We start from the raw sequence: 23140 nt of genomic DNA, 5'->3' as shown, positions 1-23140 counted from the left end.
TCGCCCTCGTGCCCGGGGGACCGTTTCGACGGCCCGGGATCCTTTTCGGAGTTGGCAGCAGCGGCCTCCTCATTCCTCGCGATCCTTTCAAGGTTCTCGCGGAGTCGAATCTTTGCACAATCCCGGCCGCCATCTGCCCAAAACCCTTTTCGGAAGGCCCTTAACGCAGCCCCGGAGCACTGCATGTTGCTAGGCCATTCTTCCTTCACAAAATCGGGAAAATTCCCGATGTGGTCACAGCCGTGCGCGTGCAAGAGGCTGAGAACAAATCCCGCCGAAACATGAGCACAACAGTCCCCGTAGGCGCCTGCCACTTCGACAACCGAGCCGGCCGCCTCCTGCGTCCATTCGGAGAACCTTCCGCCCGCGCCCCAAGGTCGTTAAGGGCCAGCCGGAGAGTGTAACAGGCCTCTTTGGCGGACTCTGTGGCCGGTACCAGGGTCGCGGAGGTAGCTTCGGCCGGCGCGAGACGGGCTTCGAGGGATTTAATCTTTTCCTCGGCCGAAGCAAGTTGTCGGTCTCGATCGGCATCTCGCTTGCGTGCTGCTTCAAGGTCAGAGCGGAGAGACCTGTTTTCAGCATTCGCCTTCTTCAAAGTCTCCTCCACCACATGCCTTTCGTCTTCCTTGTGGCGAAGATCTTCTTCGGACTTGCGAAGGCGAAGGCGGTACCCATCTAGTTATTCTAAGGCGGACTTCTTGGCACTTAGATGCGCGGCAAGGCCCTGATAAAAAAAACATACATTACTTCAGAGAGCTAGCGAAAGAGCAAAATTCAACACGCAAAAATAAGTCATACTCACACAAATAGGCTCTCCATAGCTGCGCAGCTTTCGCCAAACTCGTTCAGTTCGGTGAAGAGCCCAAGGCCTTCGGTCGGCGCTATGACCTGGCACACCCCATCCACGAACGGAGTGATCTCCGGCCATGTGGCGAAGTCGGCGGGGACGAAATGTGGGGCGGTAAGCGTCACGTCCGAAATGCTCGCTTCAACCGCCAGGGCCTTCCCCTCTCGTTGACGAATAGGTAAAGGGACCATATCGACCCGTTCGTCTTCAGCAACGTTAGCCCCAGCGGCCGGGGCTGAGGCACTTTCGCCCGTCGCCGCTTCGGCATCGCTAGCAAGCGGTAGAGACATGCGCCTGCCACGGGAAGTTGCGCCGCAACACCGGCGAAGTAGGGGTCCCGTCGGACCCTTCGCTGTCCGAAAAGCCATGGCCGACCTGCACAACCTTCCCCTTCTTTTTTCTTCTGACAGCCATCACCGGTTTCGCGGCTGTGCTGGAGATCGCCAAAAGGGTGCTCGCCACGACGATTTCTTGTGGTCGCGTAGGCGAAACATGAGAGCCTGCCCCAGATTTCGCAGGGGTAGGGCTGGGGGTATAACCATGAGAGCCATCCTCCTCCAAACCGGCATCAGCATCCTCCTCCTCTTCCTCCTCCCCATCACTTTCACGGCAGCCTTCGCACTACGGCGAGTTTGGACTTGGCCGCCTTTCGTGACCGTACGCTTGCACTTTTTCAAAGTGCCAGCCTTGTCATCGCTGGCTCGAGAGGGGTTCGATCGGCTCAGCAATTCGCCGGTATAGACGCGATTCACTCGGCCGTCGGCTTGGCGCTGGAGCAAGCGGGCGAACTCGGCTGTGGTTAGAGCCCCGATCATCTTCGACGCCTCAATTTTGGCGTTTTCCAAAGTCCGCACTGCGAAAAGAGAGGAACACAACCGTTTAGCCTAAAAAGCGCTTTCATGAAGGAAGTACGCGGCCTAAGTCAAAAACAAAAACCTTACTTTCGGCCCCGGCGGGGAGAACTAGGCGGGGAAGCCCAAGAACTTCTTCGCCCTCGTTCACGGAAACGTCCAACACATGGGCAAGAGGGGAAATCCGAAGGAGGCAAAACTCCTCGCAAAGGTCCCGGGTGCTCAGCGGCCGAGCAACCTTGCGAAGGAGAATGAACCGGGACTCGAGAGTCCCGTCAATCTCCACGTTTGGCTTCGTGTTGATGGAGACGGCAGAACGCTCAAAAAGCAGCCAGTTCGCCTGAGCATCTTCGGCGAAGTAGGGGTTGCTGATGTAGAACCATTTCTGCATCTAGTTCCTGTCCCATTTCGCCATCAATGCAGGCACTGGCCAAGCATCTGAACGCTCCGGCCGTAGCATGAAGTTCACGCAGCCGAAAACGGTTTTCCTCGGACCCGCCGATGTCTGCACGTCTTTGGTTGAGGCGCATGCAGTAAACAGAGCGGTGAAAAGCTCAGCGGTAGGGGCGAACCCACAGGTCCGGCACATCCAAGCGAAAACCGCCAGCTTCGGGAATGCCGACGGGCTAAGCTGGGGAAGCCTAACCTCATACGTCGAAAGCACCGAAGGCAAGAAGTTGTCGCACGGGAGGCGAAGCCCAGCAGCGAAGTATGTGGCAAAGACAACCGTTCGCCCATCCCCAGGCGAGGGAACAACGGCCTCGCCCCCGCACGATCCTTGGCCCTCTGTGAGAGAACCGGATGATACCAATTCGCCCAAGTCGGCCTCTTTGACAAGCGATTTGCCAAGGAAGCACGACCATCCTTCGCCAAGGCTTCCAGGATCTTCGCCAGTTGACCCGTCCTTGGTAGGCTTGCGGGGAGCCATTAGGCTCGTAGCACAGAAAAGAGAGGTAAAAAGCCGAAAGGCTAGGAGCACGATGATGGCGAAAAAGCTAAAAAACAGGAGAGTGAAGAGAGCTCGAAGCGTGTCAAGCGGTAAAAAAGGGGAGGGCACGGGAAGAGTGAAAAATGGCAGGCCGGTTTGGGGGTATATATATAACCCCGTAGCGAGACCGTTCGCCTGCCAACTAATCGAGCTCTGACACGTGTCAAAGGGCAGACGAAACGGTAAATTCCCATCGGGACGATGCCGAACAGTAAAAAGCCCGAATACGGAGAAGGAAAAGCCCACAGGGCCCATTACTATTCATAGTAATAAAAGAGACTAAATAACCCCCCTTCGACGCTTTTGCAACGAATGCGAAGAGGAGTTTTTTCTCAAAGAAATTTTCTCTAAGTATAGAAACAAACAAGCTTCACTTGCAGGAACGATGTAGGTTTCGGCAGGAGCACCGGTTGAAAGGGGGCGCCACATACCATATCACATGGTTTGCATGGTCTCGGCCGAAGCTCTTATCTCACCCTTGCCCGTGAGGGGCTTGTTGGCGATATGGCATAAGGCCTTTCGATCAAACCTGCCGAAAGCATGCGACCGGCGAAGATTCAAGCCCGAGATGTCAGGGTTAGTCAAGGCAAACCCTCCCCATGGCGAAGACTATGGAGCAAGGACGGCGAGAGGCAGGGAATCGCAGCCAGGCTAGAGGCCTCCAGGGCGAAGGGCGCAAGGCGAAGAGCATATGCCGAAGGAGGACGACTTCGTCGTAGCAGGTTCGGCCCTGGGAGGGCCGAAGAGGCTATCCTGGCCCATCTAGCCTAGGGGTTAATTGGGTCGACAATAACCCGTCGGCCCGCTAAGGGCCCATGGACCGTAATTACGCAATGTACCCATGTAAATGTCCCTTTCATAAGGGCAACTATGTAAATTCCCCTGTATAACCAAAGCCCTAGTAGTAAGGCCTGTAATGGGGGTTATAAATAGCCCCATAGGGCCATGTAATGGGGGGATCCCCAAGTAAAAATTCTCAAATTAATACACTTTACTTCTTTTCCAACCACTGTTGAGTAACCACGTATTTCGACGTATGCGGTTGTCGTTTCGACAACAGAAAGGTATCTTGGGTTGCCGATCTCGGTGAGTAAATCCAGGAAGCAGGCCTTCGAGTATATAAAGCAAAAAGTCTGGCTTCGCATCCAAGGATGGCAGGAGAAGCTACTATCAAAGGTTGGGAAAGAAGTTTTGATCAAGGCAGTAGCCCAAGCTATACCTACATATGCGATGTCGTGCTTTGACCTGACTAAGGGGTTGTGTGATGAACTGAGCTCGATGATAGCGAGATGGTGGTGGAGTCAGCAGGACAAGACTAATAAAATACACTGGCTAAGTTGGGAGAAGCTAACAATGTTGGAGGAGAATGGGGGCTTAGGGTTCAGAGATCTACATCTCTTTAATATTGCCATGTTAGCCCGCCAAGCATGGCGCCTCCTCACCAATCCAGGAACTCTGTGTGCTAGGGTCCTCAAGGCGAAGTACTACCCTTATACTGATGTGCTGCATAGCTCGGCTAAGGACGGCATCTCTTATTCCTGGCGAAGTATCCTGAAGGGGGTGGAGCTGTTGAAGGAAGGATTGATCTGGCGTGTTGGTGATGGTAACTCGCTCAAAATATGGAAGGATCCATGGATCCCACGGAGTAGTACTCGAAAGCCAATCACTCCGCGGGCTGGCTCGATACTTACTAAAGTGTCTGAACTAATCGATCCGGTCCTGGGTGAATGGGATGAAGCTCTAATTGATGATAATTTTTGGAATGTTGATGCTGAAGAGATAAAAAAGATCCCCTTGCATGATGGTGTGGACGACTGGGCTGCCTGGCGCTATGATCCAAAAGGAGTTTTCTCTGTAAAGTCAGCCTATAAGGTTGCTGTCAGGAAGCGTGATATGGGCAGCGGGCGGGATGCAAGTTCCTCCAGCGGCAGTGTATACGGAACTCACACTTTTGATTGGTTGAAAATCTGGAGGTGCAAGGTAGCACATAAGGTGCAGATGTTTGTGTGGTGGTTTACTCATAATAGCCTTGCTGTTCGTTGCAATCTGGCCAGGAAAGGAGTTGAAATTGATAAGATCTGCCCTGTTTGCAAACGTTTTGACGAAGACAACAGACATCTGTTTTTTAAGTGCAAAAATGCAAGGGCGTGCTGGCTAGCTCTGAATCTGGAGAGGGAGAGGAAGATAATGGTCCAATGCCAATCGGGGAAAGAAGCTATGTCTAAGCTTTGGACTTTTGCTGAAACTACACAGCAAAAAATCCTCACCTTCATGTGGAGATGGTGGTTGGCTCGCAACAAGGTTAATGTGGGGGAGAAAATGTCGTCAACTTGGGACATTTGCCAGTCTGTCGAGTTTCATCTGGGGGAGCAAGAGAGGATATCGAAGAAGAACTCCCAGGCCAAACAACCTACTGTGCAACGATAGATCCCGCCAGCGAATGTGTATAAGGTGAATATTGATGCATCTTTCTTTCATAATACTGAAGCGGGAGGATGGGGCTTTGTTGCCAGGGATGCATCAGGACAATTTCTAGAAGCCGGGGCTGGTAGTCTGGTCCGGGTGACAAGCGCGTTGCAAGCGAAAGCACTGGATCTGTTGAACAGCTTGCAACGGGTGGCACAACTGGGCATGACTGACATCATTGTCGAAATGGATGCTACTAACCTGCACCGAGCCTTAACATCTGAAGAGTTCGACCGCAGCCCGAACGGGGCTTTGTTCAGGCAGATCAGGGCATTTCTACGGGTGAATTTTGATCATGTCAATATTTCTGTTTGCCCTAGATTGTGTAACAACGTGGCAGACTGTTTAGCCGCCTATGGTGTTTGTACCGCGGCCAGGGTTTCCCAAACCGCCGGGGCCGGGGTTACCGCGCCCCGGCGATAAGCACGGTTACCGCGCGGTAACCGCGGTAACCGCGAAAAATCGTACAAAACCGTGCAAAATTTATCAAAAATTCAAATTATTTTTTAAATTTATTTGAATATAAGGAGGTTACCGCGGTATTTATATTACCGTACCCCCGTGGTAAGCCCGGTAACCGCAGTAACCGCGTGGTTACCGACAGTAAGTTAGCGGTAAGGTAAACCCTGACCGCGGCCTCTGTCTCCCCGTGTTTCTGGAACCAAGCCCCGGCCTTTGTTACTGAACTTGTCTCCGGCGACTTGCCTGGAGCAGTGGGTTAATGAAGTTCTAAAGTTGCTGTCAAAAAAAAAAAATCCGGGTCGATTGATTGCTAGGCGAAATTACCAAGTTACCCTCGCCATTTTGACGCCTCCGTCGTGCGGGAGTTATCCTGAGTTTGCCCTTGACCACCGCTGTCGCCTCCGCCGCCTCCGCCTCCGCCTCCGCCGATCCCCATCCATCCCACGAGCGAGCGTCGCTCGTCCTTCTGCTTCCGCCGCGTCCGTTACGCACATCCTCCGCCACCGCCGCCTCCGCCAATTCCCATCCATCGCGCGAGCGAGCGAGCAGGGTCGCCGTCGCTCGTCCTGCTGCTTCCGCCGCGTCCGTTACTCACATCCTCTTTCCCGTCTCAATCTACTCACGCGCTTTTTCTCGAATTTGCGGTAACCCTAGCTTCTGTTCTAGAACTTTGCCTTAACCTTAATAATAGTAACAGTTTTGATGGTTCCCAAAAATGTTTGGGGGTTCAACTGAACCCCCATCTCTCATGTTAGATCTGCCACTGATATGCTTAAGGCAAATTCGTGTTTAGATATGAGTACAATGTTAGAAGCTTTGGTGATGAGGTGTTCTATTTCTAAGGATGCAGTGAGGCAATGCATGTTATTACTCTAATAAAATAGGATACTGTTGAAGTGAGATGCTTTAGTCATCCTCCTTTATGTTTTTCCCTTTTTTGCAGTGGGAACATGGCGGAGAGCCTGGAGACCCTGGATGTACCATTAGCACATAGCGATATGAATGGAAGCTCCACTGTCCAGGGAGAACCTTCAGATGAAAATGAGTTGATTGTAGATGACTTGGACGCCATTTGGAATGAATTAAATACCAGTCTTCATGTTTCAAGATATGTTACTGACTCTGTTATGAAGGGAACTATAAGTGCTGTAGAGCAAGAATCAGCTCGCCAGATTGCATCTAAGGATGCAGAGATAGCATTCTTGAACGAAAAGCTGCATCAATTCAGAAATAGTGGCCTGAGTTTATCTGAGGGCCGAGATAAACTCTATGAAGAAATTTATAACCTTCGCCAACAGCTTGTGACTCTTTCTAAGTCACTCTTGAATTCTGAGTGGGGGCTTTCAGTATCACACTATAACAACTTTGAAGGCGCAGAAGATGAAAGTAAGCATAGAGGGAATGAAAAATCCTCTAAAGATGGTATAACTAAGGAAAATGGTTCTAAAGCCTCCAATGAAGATATTTTTATTGATCCAACAGTTCTGAAGCACATGGATAGGGATGAGTTGGTTGCCCATTTCAATAAAATGATGAATCAAATGAAACGGCAGCATGATTCGACTTTGCAAGAGAAGACGGAAGAGATATTTAGACTAAAGCGGGAGAACCTAAAAAAAGAAGGACCTAACCCCTGGCATTTACGCAATAATAAAGAATTTGAGCTCATGAGGAAGAAAATTTGGGAAGTTATTACAAAATTGGATGAGGTCCTTGTGGAGAATAAAAGAACCATCCGCATCAAGAGTGATGTATTTCCTGGTCAACAAGACAAAATCAAGGTTGTAGATTCTCACAACCATCAGTTGCAAGGTGCTCCAACTGACAATGAAGAGGAAGAATGCATTACTCTAATTAAGGCTTCACATTTCACACCCATTGAGACAAATTACCTGAATCAGATTAGGAGGTTAGAATCTGATATTGAAGATGCCAGCATTGTAACCATAGTTAGAGAAGAGACAGAAAAGATTTTAGTAACAGAGTTTATTAGTGAAATAAAAATGGGATTGCATGGTTATGAGATGGAGTTTAATATGAATCTGGACTTTTGGTCAATTATTCAGAAAGAGGCCATAGCTGAAGCAGCTTCAAACATTAATTCATTGTTGTTAAAATACAACGAGGAAAACAGCTGTGCTGAAGCACAATCTCTACATATGCAAGAGATGGACAAATTAAAGCTAAATGTGGATACCTTCAATTTAGTGATAAGGGAGAAGGAGAAATATTTGTCACAGATTGAATTCAAAGCAATAGAGGATCATTTGGATTTTCTACGCCATGAACTTGATTCACTAAGAGGCAAAGTTGCAAAGCAAGATTCCTGCATTTCTGATAAGTGCAGGGATTTTGATGTCATTGTTAGCAGGTTGGAGCAAGCTCTGCAGCATGTTCATCGTAATGAGATTGCTCTGAAGGAGTTAAATGATAGATTTAGGACTGTATCAGATTCTCAAAAGGAGGTAGAGAAACAAAATAAAGTTTTACATGCCATCATTAAAGAAAAGGAGAAGGGATTTTCATCATCCATTTCTAAAGAAAAGGAGTTTACAGAATGCATGAGATGTGTTGTTGAATCTATGAGAGGTTTTGAAAATCTTGTTACAGACCAACAAACTATCATTGCACACAAAGTTCAGCACAATGAATCAAGGTGCCTGTATTTCCATTCATCCAGTAGTTTCTTTTGTCTTTATTTTGGGTTTGCTTATGCTGTATTTATATTTACAATTCTTATTGTCTATGACTTTTCTTTGTTGAACTTACGCAAAACAGGTTTAGTCTATTGAAAGAACAATGTAAAATCCTTGCAAAAGAAGGCAATACTTTAAGAAAGAAGGCATTGAGATACAAGGAAATATCTGAAACAAGAGCCTCCAATCTTCAGAAAGCTGAGCTCGAGGTACATCTTTGGTTTCCAAACAACTGCTTATCCTAGAAACTGCACCAGTCAGTTACCTAGATAGTGCCTTTAAATGAGGAGGATTAGGAGTGTGATTTCTTGTTTTTTGCAGGTAGATTTACTTGGTGATGAGGTTGAGGCATTAACAGATCTTCTTGCAAAAATTTATATTGCACTCGATCACTATTCTCCTGTCTTGCAGTACTACACTGGTGTAAGTATACTGTTCTTAGTACATCTCTGTTTTGATAGTGAAGTGAAATCTCTCTAAAGAAACAAAATTGATATAACAAAATTTCTAATAGGAATTTCAATCCGAACTTCATTATTTTGTTTCCACAACTATGAAAACTGCTTCTTTACATTGAGTTTTATGTATGTTGAGGTCTAACTACTGGTCGTAGCATGCTATTGGATTAGGAATTGCTAGCATCCATCCAAATATGGCGTTATAAATTATGATGTTTCTATTCTTTACTAATTACTATATCGTTTTAAGTTGATATCTTTGTTCTCAATTGTGTTATCTCTTTAACAGGTTATGGAGATCTTGAACATGATCAAGAAACATTTAAACATGTCGAAATAAACTTATCCTTCATACTTATATCTGCTACTACAGTGTTAGCAAAGGCTTGACAGCTTGACGGTTTGACTCTGCATTTATAGTAGTATGAGGTGACTTTTGTAGATCATGCCCTTCTTTTGATGTCAAATCAAGGGTTAGGTGATGCAAAGTAGTTTGCTCCCCATTTTAGATAGTAGATTTGGTAGCCTTTGGCAGTTTGTAAATGAGCCAACATTAGTTAGTCCTTGTATTGCGCTATTGATCCTATGGGTCTGGAAAAGATGAATTCTGAAATACTTTTCCACTTGATGGACTAGGAAGAATGTTGGTGGAGTTTTTGAACCACATTGAGAAAGATGTATGGGATTAATGTATGAGTTTGACCAAGTGTGGTTTACTGGTCATGGTCTAATGTTGTCACGACCTGAGCAATGTGACAAACTGTGTGTCTCAAGAGATGTTTTGATATGCAATTCTTTAGCCATTCAAATCTGCAGTTGGCAGTCTACGGAACCTGATGTAAAATATAATGACAGGCAGAACTTTGCAGTCTAATATACTCCCTCCATACTTATAAAAGAAGTCGTTTTGGACAGCGACACGGTCTCTAAAACACAACTTTGACTTCTTGTTTCTATAAAAAATATTTATTAAAAAGTAATATATGTATACTTTTATGAAAATATTTTTCAAGACGAATCTATTTATATAATTTTTACATTTTTAAACTCAACAACCTGAGAGTTATTCATGATTTATATTCCCAATGTTTGACTTAAACATTGTCCTAAACGACTTCCTTTACGAGTACGGAGGGAGTAAGATCACATACGGTCAACAATGCAATTACTCCCTCTCTTTCATAATAAACGACATCATTTTTATGGTCAAACTTTTTTTAAGTTGACCAAGTTTATAACAAAATTTAGCAACATCCACGAATTAGTCTCATTGAATGTTACATTGAATATGTTTTGATACTATATTCTGTGTTGAAAATGTTGTTATGTTTTTTCTATAAACTTAGTCAAAATTAAAATTGAAGTATTTGTGAATTGCTCTTTTCCTCCCTGTCAGGAACATCTGCTCAGACGATCCAAATTAGGGAAAATACTTCAACATATTCGTGCAAATTTGTCCTATCAACATGAGTCAGCAAATAAATGCAGGTGACGATTGAATCAATTCAGCATTTCGACCAAATACAGATACAAGGTAACCGAACAGGTAAAAATACACATTTTAACATGACCTGTTCATTCCAGACATGTTTCTTGGAACTCTCTAATAGCACACGTACAAGTCACCAAGAGCTAGAACCAAATGTCGTGAACAATTCTTTGAACACGGTAACTAATTACATAAGAAATGCATCTGTTCCCCGCTTACACAACTCACAGAAAGCACATCCATCCATAACGCTCTTCACGCAGCAACAACCTTGATGCTGATGAATGTGCCTGTGTGACCATCCCAATCTTATTAATCCTTTGGCTGTTCAGTTCTGTAATTTACAGTTGAAATAAATTCCATATGCTAGAGATCAACTTCCGTTTTCCAGTTTCAGTCCTTTGCGATGATGGTTCCAAGCTAGTAATGCTGCACCAATGGCTGGTTCCACCTGCAAAATGTGATAAAAATAACTTTTTTATCACTGTCAAACCTGAAAGTTGTTCGCACTATTTAAGTGGACTGTTCACTTGAATGCTGGAGACAGAAATTATGCAAAACTAAATCCAGCAACATTACCTACATAAACTAATGTCCATATACAATCACTGAATGAAAAATACTTCTGAAGCATCCCCAAAAATTGTATCCTCCAGAAAAGGTAAAATACCCCCGAAATTGTAAACGCTTGACCTTTTGAATCTCTAGTAAATCGCACTGCTAGAAAATGAAACTCACAACAGGATAAAGTAGTACAACACTAACCTCAGGTCGAATAGGATGGACGCCTGGGAAGACTTTGGAAATACATCTTACAACCTCACCACTAATGTTCCATTTTTTGTTGCCTTCGAGAACACCTCCAACCAAAACAAGCGGAAATTGGTCCATTCCATCTGCACAGAGTAAAAGGAAGCCCTCAGTTATACACGATAATGTTTTACTCAATTCCTCAAAGAGTTACAACTTAATAATATAAATATCTGACAACCTCGCCTTACATAATCTCTAAAAACGCGTGCTTTTGTGTCAAATCAAGTGCATCATGGAAATAGGTTGGGCTTGACCCAAAACCTGCATTCAGAGTGGCAGAGTGCAACAACTTGTGCCATGCACTAGTAGACAATGAACCTACAGTTTCGAAGAAGAATATCTTGGACTAAAACTGGAAGTACCTGGTTGCAGTAACATAAAAAATTGCTACTTGCTTTGGTATTATATGATGCAAGCTCTCCAATCATTTCATGAATAAACATCAAGAAATTCGTTAGGAGAATAATACACAAACTGTGCTGAATTACTACCTTCACCACACAATTTAAGGCGCCGAACAACAGCAACAACACTATCAGCTAACTCCTGCACTGAATCATGCAATATTTTGTTTGCTACTTCATCACCATCTTCAGCAGAAGATACCACAACAGGAACAAGTGCTGCAATACGGGCCCAAGATGGATCTGCATACGTCCACCTATGCCACAGACAAGGATGATAAGTTGATAACTAACTTAAAGACTCCAAATATCGTAGATTTTCAAGATAAAACATGAAACAATCGCAGGATGTCTTTTTGGCATTCAACACTGAAATAGCAGTTTGTTCAGACCAGTTTGGTCCAAATATCGTAGTATCGCCTTCATAGGATGTTAAAATATGGATCGTTGGATGTGATGAGCTTAATGCATCAACAGGACAAGTTTCATAATGGAAAAAAGATATCAAAAGGGATGCTTGACAATAGTGATAATTTCTCATGGTAAAAACTTAATGGAAAAATACAACCGAAATAGAATGTGTTGGCAAAAAGGATATATATGTACGAGAGAACTTACCCAATCAATTCATCTGGTGAAGAAAGCTCAAGCTTCCTAAGGATCTCTCTTGTAAGATTAGTATGAGGTCCACGGCCATCGTATGCTTTTACGACTGCTGTCAGGGCCTGTGCAGCAATGCCATATCCACTGCATTAATGTACACATGGTGTCACCTACATTTCCTTTGTCACATGTAAAAGCTATTGAAAATATATTGCTCTGGAAAAAAATTGGGATTCTCCTAAGGATGTGGATGCATTCATGGTCAATTAATGTAACCTATGTTTTCCTGTCACTCTATTGAAAATGCTAACAGTTTTAAATGCCTATTCACCCTTAATTAAGCATGTCATGGTCAATTCATGATAGTGGGTTTTCACACTAAGTGGAAATTCATAACCCTTGCAAATAAATAACATATTGTCTGATTTTCATGTTATAGATCAGAAGCTTTTGCTAGGAGAATATGCAAATGAAATCCCCCAAAAGAAACAGTATACCAACTTCAAATAACACATTTATCTTTGGAATTTCTTAACATTCCCTTCTCTTATAAATGTAACTCACCTACCCCAGTCGCCCAAAACAGGTCCAGCACCAGCTGCTCTTGCTACCTTTCCATCTTCAGTGACCCCATAAGCTATGCTTCCAGTGCCCGCTATCAATACACAGCCATGTAGCTTTCCCATTGTACCACTGGCCAGAGCTGCCACCGCATCATTTTCCACATAAAACTTGACATGGCCAGGGAAGAGATCTCTGGAGAACAAAAAAGCTCACTTAGCACTTAGCAGCAAGTGAAAAATTTTAACTCATGCATTGTTTCCCTGATAGCTTCAGACTGTGTCCAATTCAATAAGAAACCATGATTTACAAAATTTATTGATGCTATTTGAAGTGGCCAGCGGATGAATTTTCAGGAAGGGGATATATGCAGAGATCAATACCGAATCCAGTCTAGCATCCTCTGCTGATCAGAAGGATGGTTAACTCCAGATACAGCTAAACAAACTGCACGGACAGCTGAACGATCCGTGTTGACCAATGTGAGGGCCTGTGCCATGACCTGTTCTAGAGTTTCCAGTGCAGCACTTTCTGAAATAAGATAAAGGACAAAGTGATCAGTATTACTTGAGCAAAAACTCGTGCAATACCCAACTCTATCTATAATAATTTATAGCACCTAGACTAGTGAAAATATGAATTAATACGGGGAAACCATTCAATTAGAAAGGTTAGTAAGCTGCAATAACGGTGGTATCATAATGATGTTTCAAGTAATGGTATGATTTTTAGTTCTATACTAATCAACATCCACATATAAAAGGATGTATTCCCCATCAGTTAAAATTTACCAGGCTACTACATAGATACCACAGCTTAGCAACAGCAATGCCATTTTCTACTCCTATTATGTATCTGGATCAGATGATTCTAGGTAGGAAACCACTGAATTTATAAGAAACAGATGAACTTTTTTCTTTTCAAAATCATCAATAAATTTCACATTAGAAAAATTTTGGAGATCATAATTATGCAAATAATTAATCTTCTCTGAAACCCTCGTCCAATTGGCAAGATCCAACACTTCTTGGGAGTATTAAGACATGGGAACACTATATTGTCGCAAAATTCACCAGAATTGCACGGCAGCAGTGGCGTTCACAGCACCGCAAATCGCCAAAATCTAACCCGATACCGATGGTCAAACCCCAAGATCCAACTATTACATATGCAGCAGGGGCCGCCACGGAACTGGGCCAAGCCTTGTACGGTGGTTACCTCCGACGGAGTTGCGGTTGGAGCAGCCGGCGACGGCGCGGGACAAGACGGGGACGGCGCCGGGCGATTCCGGCGGCGGCATTGCGACCGGCAGGCAGACGCAGACGGTGTTAGTGGTGCCGCCGTCGACGCCCAGGATGACGCCGCCGTCTCCGGCGGCGGCCGCCGGCGAGTCGCCGTTCTCGTAGCCGCCCATCCCCTCGTTGCTCTCTCTCCGTGTGGGGTAGCGCGACACAGAGGTAGTCAAAACTCAAAGAGAGATGAGATTTTTTTTTCCCGGAATGCTAGGGACCGGTATACCGTCCTTAGCGATCGGGACGGGATCCTCGCGCGAGGAGGATGCGGAGACGACCTCGCCGGGGCACGCAGCTACGGCAACAACGACGCGGAGGCGGCCGGATTTTCGCGGCGGTCGTTGCAGCGCGGAGGCGGCCGGGTTTCGCGGCTTCTTCGCACAGCTGGTTTGGCAGCGACGACGGCGCCGCAAAGGGCAGAGAGATTGGGCGACTCGCCCTCCTCGCCACGCGGTGCAAAGGGAGGACTTGGTGCTCGGTGAACCAGGGGAGGAACAAGATACTCACTTATTAGGAAGAAAGAGGAAAAAGGACAGAGAGAGAAGGGGAAATGAGAGAAAAAAAAAAGATCGAGCTACCGAATTTTGTTTTGAGTATATTTCAGTTAGGAGTTAGGAACATGTTCGTTTATTTTAATCTACCTACTTCGATGTTTTCTGGTTTTTTTTTACACTTTAGATCACTCTCTCTCTCTCTATTCTTCATTTCCGACGACGATAAATATGTTCTGTAACTTCTGTTCAATGGGACCAACATTCTTCTCCTTGTCCTATGGTCCTTAAGTGTGGCAACGGGAAAGGAGAAGCCCTCAAGGATGGCAACAACAACAAGGGCACAGCTAGTTAGTATGGCGGAGGAAAATGGGGCAAACGTGGGCATCAACTCCTCGTTCCTCCTCACGGTGTACCTCGAGACACCACAACTGTCTGATCCGTGAGTGCCAATCCACATGTGACAGGATCACAGGAGGCATATCTAGAGAAGCTTGAGCTTTACTACCAGGACACTAGAGGGGGAAGAGGCAGGGTGAGGGGAGCAAAAGAGGGGCACGGAAAGTGACAGCGTGGATATGAGATTGACAGCCCCATCATTTTAATAAGCGAAACGACATATTTGCAAACTATTGAGTTGTGATCCAAATTCATTTGCACTTAATAAAGGCCAGCTTCTGACGTAGTGGAGCGGAGGCCTGTCGCTGGGAGGCTTGGGCCGGAGCGTATATATACCTCTTGTAAGCCGCCGTGCGGTGTTGTAACCTCACCCCAGATATAGTGAAGATATTTTGCTGGCTGGCGCCCGTGGTTTTTTCTCTCCTGTTTTGGGAGGGTTTTCCACGTTAAATCTCGTGTCTTCTGTGATTGATCTATTGTTCTTTATCTTTTTTCACTTATCGTTTCCTAACACAAACGAAAAATAATTTGTGAATAAAATTTGTATATGCGTGTTCTTAGTGATCTAAAAGCAAAGGCTAAAAAATAAATTTTGATGAAAAAACCCTAAAATCAACTCCAAATTCAAGGTTCAAAATTCAAATTTTTGCTGATAAGCATAAGCATAAGCGAAAAGATGGGCCGTGAATCTCTTTGGAACAGGAATCTCTTTGGAACGGCTTATACAAGCGTATATTAAAAATTCATGGACCTATGTGAAGTGGCTGGCACTACTAGAAAAAACATTTTTACAGACTGCAAAAACATATTTTTGTTGGTGGCCATAACCTCTGCCCGCATTCAAAGGCCTTTGAAAATCAATGATTTTTGCATGTGGCTAAATCCACCCGCCTGCGAAAATATATTCAGCGTAAACAAAATTCGCCACCCTAGCCCTACCTGCCGCCACCCTCCCCTCTGGCCAGATCTAGGGTTAGGGTTTTGGGCCCTCGGTCACACCGCCCTCCAGCCGCCAGTCAGACCGCCGTTGTCTAACTGGTCAAACCGCCCACCACCTGTGGTTGGACTCCCGTACTCCTGCCGGTAAGACCGTCGCCTTGCTGTTGGTCAGACAACCCAGGAAACACCGGTGGATGAAAACTCGAATATGTAGATTGAACTATCTCGACTATATTGCATCAACTAGTATTTAGAAAGTGCACTAACAACACATCTCACCAAAATTTCGACTAAACTTGAAACCCTAACTTTTCTCTCAATTCAACTCTCTCAAAATCGATAGCAGGACTGCAGGAGGCCACACCCTCCCTCTCTATTTATACACGAGGTAAGCTATGTGTCAAGGGGGTGATTCCTCGGACAGCGGGGAGTGGAGGCCCCTCCCCGAGTGTGAAGATCCGACCAAGGGGTTTGCGGTGAGAGTGCAAACAAGTTGCAATCAGAAAGGTTTCGTGGGGCCCGACCACCCCATGCAGAGAGGGAGACAGGAGTTTATATAGGTTCAGGCCACCCAAAGGTGTAATACCCTGCTATGTTGAGGTTGTTGTTTTCCCTAGATCAGCTATGTACAAAGGAGGCCTTTTCAGGTTACAAAGTGAAAGTATTGATATAAAAGAATCCAACCCTTCATATGTATCTGGTCCTCTTCCTTTTATAGTCCAAGGAGAGGATCTCATTATTACAAATCTACTGTTAGTCTTGTCTTATTAGCCGTCTTGTTGTTGCCGGCTGGTTCCCTAACACAGTCTTCATATTACCCCAAGCTCGTGGGCTCCGTCTAAGACAGTTGGGTCTCCGCCAATGTGCTCACCACGTGGTGCGTGGCGGGCCTAACAAGGCCCAACCTGCCTAAAACAGTGCCATGGTTGCTTCTCTACCCGTTTGGCTAAATTAGGTGGTGCGGGACATGTGCGACGCGTGTCCTAGGCAACACCGGTCCTAAGTGACTCAGCGCTGGCGTCTTGTCCACGTCCTTTCAACTCCAGACTGGCCGGGGATCTCCCATAAACCTGTTTCATTTATGGCGAGGCATGCTGCCTCACAGCTAGATGTGGAGCACACCCAACTTCCTAGCAAGTTCTGAGGTCGCGTCCTCCTGCGTTTAAAGAAGTAGTTTGATCATTCTCGGATGAGTTTATTGAAAATGTCGTTGATGAAGGGACATTCTAAGATTATGTGTCTTATACGTTTCGATGCCCCTCTAGGCAGAGGGACGTGAGCAAACCTCAGTTTACACCTTTATGTTCTGCATGTCTCGACACTCCTCTTTCTAGAGAAGTGTGTGACTTGTATGGGCTAAGGTGAGCCCGGGGCCCAGGAGTAGGTCAGGCCCGAAGCATACCTTAGCTCATTCTCTTAAGATATAGATCTTATAAATTTCTACGCCCTTCTTGCCGAGGACCGTATAACCTACAATGACTAAGGTGAGCCCGGGACCCAAGACATGGCCAGGTCCGAGGCAGACCGTAGGCTATATTCTTAAAACGTATTTGGGGTATGCTTGGGACCCAAGCCAAGTTCCAAGCTACTTTTATGCTCAGAGTTTTGAGTCATATACACAATATTCCTCCTTAGCTAGGGAGAATCCCATATATAAAATCTTAGGTGGGCTCAGGACCCACAAGAGTTGGCCCCTAGCTACGTCACCCTAGGGTTACCTTTTTATTTTTAAAGATATTCTAAGCATGCTATTTATTTGATTATGATCCTTTTGCCGGATAAATGGGTATCCTGGTTCCCATTTCGCCAGCACTGTGCAAAGCCCACAAATCTAACACAAATTAAAACTCCCAACCACATGGGAAACCCTCTCTTGCAAGTATCCAACTCATCTTTTTGGTTGTCTCTATCAATCTTCCAGAATTCTGACTCCCTTCGAAATTCGACTCTTCTTTCCATCGCACACAATCCCTCTTGTATGCCACATGGATTCTTCATCACCACGTGTATTGTTCTCTAGTCTTTAGTATCCCACATGATCTCTTGATCCCTGGACGTCTACTTCTCCAAAGTCGATCCCGATCTATCACCGGCAACATTCTCCCGAGGCCTTAAGCAATACCTGCACATGCAACAACCAAGAAACCATATTCCAAGCACAAATTCGTCCTAACTTGACTTACATTAGCATAACAAACAATATGCATATGTATAGAAACTATGTATAAGTCAAATCCACGAAGGAACTATCCAAAACGGACAAGACAACCCAAAACCGATATCGAACAGAATCCTGTCGGTCAGTCCATCGGGTTAGCCGGTCTGACCGTAGCAAGACCTGCAATCTGACCACCAACACCCGGCCGGTCTAACTGCCTAGATTAACAGGACACACTCACTTCGCAAAATCAACCGTCTATTAAACTCCAAATCACAAACTACCAATGTTTTCATCACACGCAATCTTAAATTAACTCCTCGATTTTACATGCGCCACATGAGCCGTTGGATTTCTTGGACGGTGGATAAGCGGTGACTTCACGTTCATGACTTCAACGGGTGAAGGCAGACGATCCGAATCTGCCGTACCGAGTACCGAATAGAAAAGATTATGCTTAGATAATTTCTTCTGCTTATGGTACTACGCCATGGACTTCACTATTTCAAGGCAATTTCCTGATTGATGTTTCTTAAAGAAGCCACCACGATGGTACTTCAAGGTGATCTGGAAACACAGAATACTACCTTTTTTTCTATTTTGTAAAAAAAGAATTGTTTGACGACAATATTTATATTTTGTAGAAATATTTGTACAAAACATATAAAGCAATCTAGTGTACTCTTTTCACTTGACACTGATCAATTTTAACAAAAGTAATTGAATAAATATTTTTTATGAAAGTTTAAGAAAATATTCAGCTGCTATATGAAAGAAACACAGAAAGGGCGCTTCACATATTCCTTTTACATTTCAGTGTAACTTTTGCAATATATAACATGTATACTAGTATAGCAGCTCAGGTGCTCAGGGACATCAAAGAATACATTACACATACACAAAACTTCACATAATCCAAACGCCCGAACTATACAAACACAAATAACAACACACCAACTTAAATAAGAAAAATAATTTAGCCACAAGTACTGCTTGGAGTTGCTTCAGCATCAAGTTCTACCCTAGATTAGGCATGCCAAGCTTAATATAGGAGGGTGCTTCCTTCCTTAAACAGTACAAAGATGCTGCTGCCATCACCTCTGGAGATTCTAAGCTCATCATCAAGGTAGGTTGTGAGCAACCAAGACTCAGCATTGTCAGTCCTAATTGGTATCTTTAGTGGAGGTTGACCAGAGATGGTTCTAGCAACTGAGGATGCTGCATTTTCAATTGATGAAAATATGCCCTTCAATGGGGTCAGGTCAATATTCTGCCCAAATAACTCAAACTTCTCAGGTAGTACAATAGAATCAGTCAATTGTGGAGTGCCGATAATGCCTTCATCAAATTTGATCTGAAAGGGTTGCAAACTATGTGAGTTTTGCAGAAACCTATAACAAAGTTCAGTTGACATATGCAAATAAATACTGTAGAAAAAACATAAATGGAAGGGTTTTCTTTCCCACCCCTTGTTACCAAACCTCTTCATATTACATACTTCCTTTGTCCCAAAATATTACAAGTTTTGAACGGATGGGACATATCTTAGGACTACGAATTTGAACGGGGTCTGTCCAGATTCGTAGTCCTAGGATATGTCCAATCCGTTCAAAACTTGCTATATTTTGGGACAGAGGGAGTAACTAATTAGGTAGATCCGGGAACAGCAATAGCAACAATCTAAAATAGTTAATAGTTAATACATGTTTCACTTCCATATCCATATACATGTAGCAGTAAAAATAATATCCCACAGTTCACAACATGGACAGATTTGTGCATGCCCTAGCAGTTGTGAACTCATCCAAATCTGTGCTTTTCTCCATATCTTCAACGGATATTTCAAAATGTAATGATTGTATGACAATCAATTAACTTTATGGGAAATGCTCCACAAAGAACTTCAGTACCGAAAATTTCCTGAAATCTTCTCCTTTATGAGATATAAAGGCTGCTGTACTTAAAAGTGTAAATCTCATACTATCCAAATTGTTTTAAAGTAAAATTTCATGCTCACGCTTTTCCCAGATATCCATAAAAAACCTAACACCTTTGCACATATCAATGGATCACAGAATGATTTCATGAGAAAATGAAATACATGATTGAGAGAGGAAAATCACACCTGTACACGTTTGGGACTTCGAACTTCAAATTTGGCATTGGTAGACACTGAAGTTGTTGCTAAAGGTCCTGAAAACTTGATGCAATTCTGAACTGTGAAGTTCTCAGAATCAATAGTTTGTGATATTTCTTCCAGCTTGACAAGCTGAGGCAAACTACCAGACCCCAATAGTGGGAATAGCTGTGAAAATGAGGTGTACCTGTAGTCACCTAATTTATTAGTCTCCAAACTATTCAGTGACTCTGCAACTACATTTAATAGGAATTGTGACCTCTTAGACTTCTCAACATCCTAGTCATTGGTTTAATATGTTACTTATGATGTTGAGATCATTTGACCATGTGAGTGTCCAAAGAACTGAACCAATCACAATTGTCCTTTTCTCAAGTAAATGATAGCAACAGGTACCTGAATACCCTGTTTTCATTACAGCTTGTGCATAAAACGGTCTTTAAAAGACTCTCCTCCCTTAGCAATTTAGGTTGAGATCAACGCAAAGGTTATCCAAGCTAGCAGATGTTTGGTTCTTATAAGTTATAACAAACAGAGTCAACAAAAAATGGAACAAAGACCCCCACTGCTCTTTGTGCCCTGCACTAGAAACAGCTGATCACATCATCTTAAGGTGCAGACAGGCCAATATAGCCTTTGGGAAAAATTGAACTTACTACAGCTGGCCAACAGCTCAGATTCTATCTCAGCCTTCCTCCAGGCAATTATGGACAGAAATCAAACATTGAAAGGAATTGAGCCAATTTGGTTTGCTGCTTGAGCGTACACTCTATGGAAAGCACACAACAACCGGGTGTTCGAAAGACAGTTTGACAGTCTACAATGCATTCAACAAGTTTCAGACACCATACAGCTCTGGAGCCTAAGGACCAATGAAACAAATAGGCAAAAAATTCATTCCTGGTGCTCAAGGCTTTCCTAGAAGAAAGCTTCATGTACATATATGTGTAAATTCTCCCTTTTTTCTTTTTTTGGCTTGTTCTCCCCTCTCCCCTTTCTTTTTCTGTTTATTTCCCTCTCTGTTAATTCCCACACCTAATATGTAATCTGTAAACCTCATTTCTATTAATGAAATGACTTTATGTAGAGCCTGCTCTACCTTCTTCCGTCAAAAAAAAAAAAAAACAAACAGAGTCTAATGGATACAGAATTAGTAGCATCTCTTGGTACCTTTACAAGGGTGATAAAATGATTCAAACAAATAAGCTAGCAAAAGAAGAGCCGTTCTGTAAATCTGATTTCAGCATTACTTAAAACAGACTATGGAAATCAAGGATCACCCTGTAAACCCGAACATTTAATTAAAGCGATTTGTAGAATGATATGTAATCAAGTCACAACACTCTCTTAACTATGCATACCTACGAAATTATACATTTGGATTAGCAAACACAAAATGACAAAAATAAAGCACGTGAGCAACAATTTTCCCTCTAGTAACCACACCAATTAGATCGATTCATCACCAATTTAAGTCAAACTAAAAATATAACAAAGAACATGTAAATATATGTAGTAATATAAATAAGAAATGGAGCGAGAGGGGAAAAGTGAGAAGGGCTTACGCGAGGATCCACTTGCCGTTGAGGAGGGTGAGCGCCTCGGTGGGCGCCGGCGTGGGGTTGCGGGCCTCGAGCTGCGTGATGAGCTCGACCACCTCCGCGCGCGTCTCGCTGGACGCGCGCAGGCCGCGCTCCGTACCGTACAGCGCCTCCTTCAGCTTCGCCTTGAGCTCCGCGACCTCGCTCGTCACCGGCACATCCGCGGGCGCCTCGGCCACCGCCGCGGCGGCACCGCCCTGGTCCGCCGCCGGCTCCTTCCCCCACTCGTCCTCGGCGTCCCCGGCCACCGCCCGCGCCGTCAGCCGCCGTGGCGCGGCCCGCAGCGTCGGGAACCGCGGGGCCCCGGCGAAACCGAGGACAGCCGGTGCCACGAGGCGGGCGGACGCCACCGGTGACGGTGATGGCGACTGCGTGCAGAGGGAGAGCGTGCTGAGGGACGACGACCCCGCCATGACTCGACTCTTCTTGCGGCTCTGCTCCTCTCTGTCGCTGTGTGTAGTAGTAGGTGTGACAGGTGTTGTTAGGCTCCTCCCCTCGGATCTTCTTGTAGAGACTGATGGGCTGTGTGGGTGGGTGGGGGGGGGGGGGGGGGGGGGGGGGGGGGGGCGGGGGGCTGGGCACAGGTAGAGTGGTGGGAGGAGGAGGAGACGTGTCGGCTTGGTGAGCTGCGGCTGCGAGTCGAGTCTTTTTTTTTTTTTCCGGTTTCCGTGGTGTGTTGCGTCTCGGACTTGTCAAGTGAACTCAAACGAGGGCCTGAAAAATTACTCTCTTTCAGAAAATTGGGGAGGGATATTTAAACTGGACTCGTTGCACCGCGTGGAGAACTCTGGAAGGGACGGGCGTGGAGTTTTTGTGACTATGGGTGTTTAGATGGGCTAAAATAAACTTTAGTATATATCACATGTTTGGTAATAATTTAAAGTATTAAATATAGATTAATAAAAAAACTAATTCTATAAATGAGAGCTAATCCGTGAGACGAATTTTTTAAGACTAATTAATCCATAATTAGCGAATGTTTACTGTAGCATCACATAGGCTAATCTTGAATTAAAAAAACTAATTTTATAAATGAGAGCTAATCCGTGAGACGAATTTTTTAAGCCTAATTAATCCATAATTAGCGAATGTTTATTGTAGCATCACATAGGCTAATCTTGAATTAATTAGGCTAGATAGATTCGTATGCGAATTAGTCAAATGTTATAAAATGGGTTTTGTAATTAATCTATATTTAATATTTTAAATTAGTGTCAAACATCCGATATAACATGTACTAAATTTTAGATCCCAAACAGCCTCTATATAGTGATGACTGATGAGACGTGTGTGCTTGCTGTCTTTTTTTTTTTAGTAAATTACATCCTGGACTAGTTCTTCTTACCATTGTTGCATTATAGACCACGTGTTAGCTCATCTTTTCACTTTGGAGCAGGTATTATTGCTTAAATTTTCATCAACCGCTAGTGGACCACATGTCAGTGCCTCAGTGCGTAAGCTAGTCTCACGTCTCTCTCAACCATC

At 44.5% G+C, this 23140-nt stretch overlaps 3 protein-coding genes across 5 annotated transcripts; 1 reads left to right on the top strand and 2 right to left on the bottom strand.

Moving 5' to 3' along the window:
- Nucleotides 1-5955: 5955 nt before the first annotated feature.
- Nucleotides 5956-9474, top strand: LOC127785102 (WPP domain-associated protein-like). Of its 2 annotated transcripts, none has more exons than XM_052312525.1 (5): nt 5956-6196; nt 6558-8270; nt 8393-8519; nt 8632-8733; nt 9058-9474. In XM_052312525.1, exons 2-5 carry the CDS (start codon nt 6565-6567, stop codon nt 9106-9108), a joined length of 1986 nt encoding a protein of 661 aa, XP_052168485.1. In that variant the 5' UTR covers nt 5956-6196; nt 6558-6564; the 3' UTR covers nt 9109-9474. The 2 variants fall into 2 exon arrangements, with proteins under 2 accessions (XP_052168485.1, XP_052168484.1); XM_052312524.1 differs by having other exon boundaries at nt 5956-6258.
- Nucleotides 9475-10247: 773 nt separating this feature from the next.
- On the bottom strand, nt 10248-14419 carry LOC127785357 (uncharacterized). 2 transcript variants are annotated; one of them, XR_008019727.1, is made up of 8 exons: nt 13857-14419; nt 13022-13169; nt 12642-12833; nt 12093-12221; nt 11562-11731; nt 11259-11388; nt 11023-11153; nt 10248-10708 (listed from the first exon to the last, which is right to left on the bottom strand). XR_008019727.1 is itself a non-coding variant. In XM_052312786.1 (7 exons), exons 1-7 carry the CDS (start codon nt 14050-14052, stop codon nt 10631-10633), a joined length of 1044 nt encoding a protein of 347 aa, XP_052168746.1. In that variant the 5' UTR covers nt 14053-14414; the 3' UTR covers nt 10248-10630. The 2 variants fall into 2 exon arrangements, 1 of the variants encoding a protein (XP_052168746.1); XM_052312786.1 differs by lacking the exon at nt 11259-11388 and having other exon boundaries at nt 13857-14414.
- A 4302-nt stretch (nt 14420-18721) lies between these two features.
- LOC127785281 (probable plastid-lipid-associated protein 2, chloroplastic) lies at nt 18722-22160 on the bottom strand. Its single transcript, XM_052312717.1, has 3 exons — nt 21620-22160; nt 20043-20241; nt 18722-19271 (listed from the first exon to the last, which is right to left on the bottom strand). The coding sequence occupies exons 1-3, from the start codon at nt 22066-22068 to the stop codon at nt 18960-18962; spliced, it is 960 nt and encodes a 319-aa protein (XP_052168677.1). The 5' UTR covers nt 22069-22160; the 3' UTR covers nt 18722-18959.
- Nucleotides 22161-23140: the final 980 nt, after the last annotated feature.

This window comes from Oryza glaberrima, chromosome 9 (genome assembly GCF_000147395.1).
Source record: "Oryza glaberrima chromosome 9, OglaRS2, whole genome shotgun sequence".
NCBI classification, from domain to species: Eukaryota; Viridiplantae; Streptophyta; class Magnoliopsida; order Poales; family Poaceae; genus Oryza; species Oryza glaberrima.
The sequence above is the reverse complement of the archived record's forward strand: the minus strand, read 5'-3'. Positions and strand labels throughout refer to the sequence as shown.

Coding starts and splice junctions, on each gene's coding strand:
- LOC127785357 (XM_052312786.1), bottom strand. CDS start 14,052: ATGGGCGGCTACGAGAACGGCGACTCGCCGGCGGCCGCCGCCGGAGAC. Junction 12,834..13,021: donor AGGATGCTAGACTGGATTCG/GTATTGATCTCT, acceptor TTTGTTCTCCAG/AGATCTCTTCCCTGGCCATG. Junction 11,732..12,092: donor TCACCAGATGAATTGATTGG/GTAAGTTCTCTC, acceptor TCTGTGGCATAG/GTGGACGTATGCAGATCCAT.
- LOC127785102 (XM_052312525.1), top strand. CDS start 6,565: ATGGCGGAGAGCCTGGAGACCCTGGATGTACCATTAGCACATAGCGAT. Junction 8,271..8,392: donor GTTCAGCACAATGAATCAAG/GTGCCTGTATTT, acceptor TACGCAAAACAG/GTTTAGTCTATTGAAAGAAC. Junction 8,520..8,631: donor TTCAGAAAGCTGAGCTCGAG/GTACATCTTTGG, acceptor TGTTTTTTGCAG/GTAGATTTACTTGGTGATGA.
- LOC127785281 (XM_052312717.1), bottom strand. CDS start 22,068: ATGGCGGGGTCGTCGTCCCTCAGCACGCTCTCCCTCTGCACGCAGTCG. Junction 20,242..21,619: donor AACGGCAAGTGGATCCTCGC/GTAAGCCCTTCT, acceptor AGGTGACTACAG/GTACACCTCATTTTCACAGC. Junction 19,272..20,042: donor GAAGTCCCAAACGTGTACAG/GTGTGATTTTCC, acceptor CAACCCTTTCAG/ATCAAATTTGATGAAGGCAT.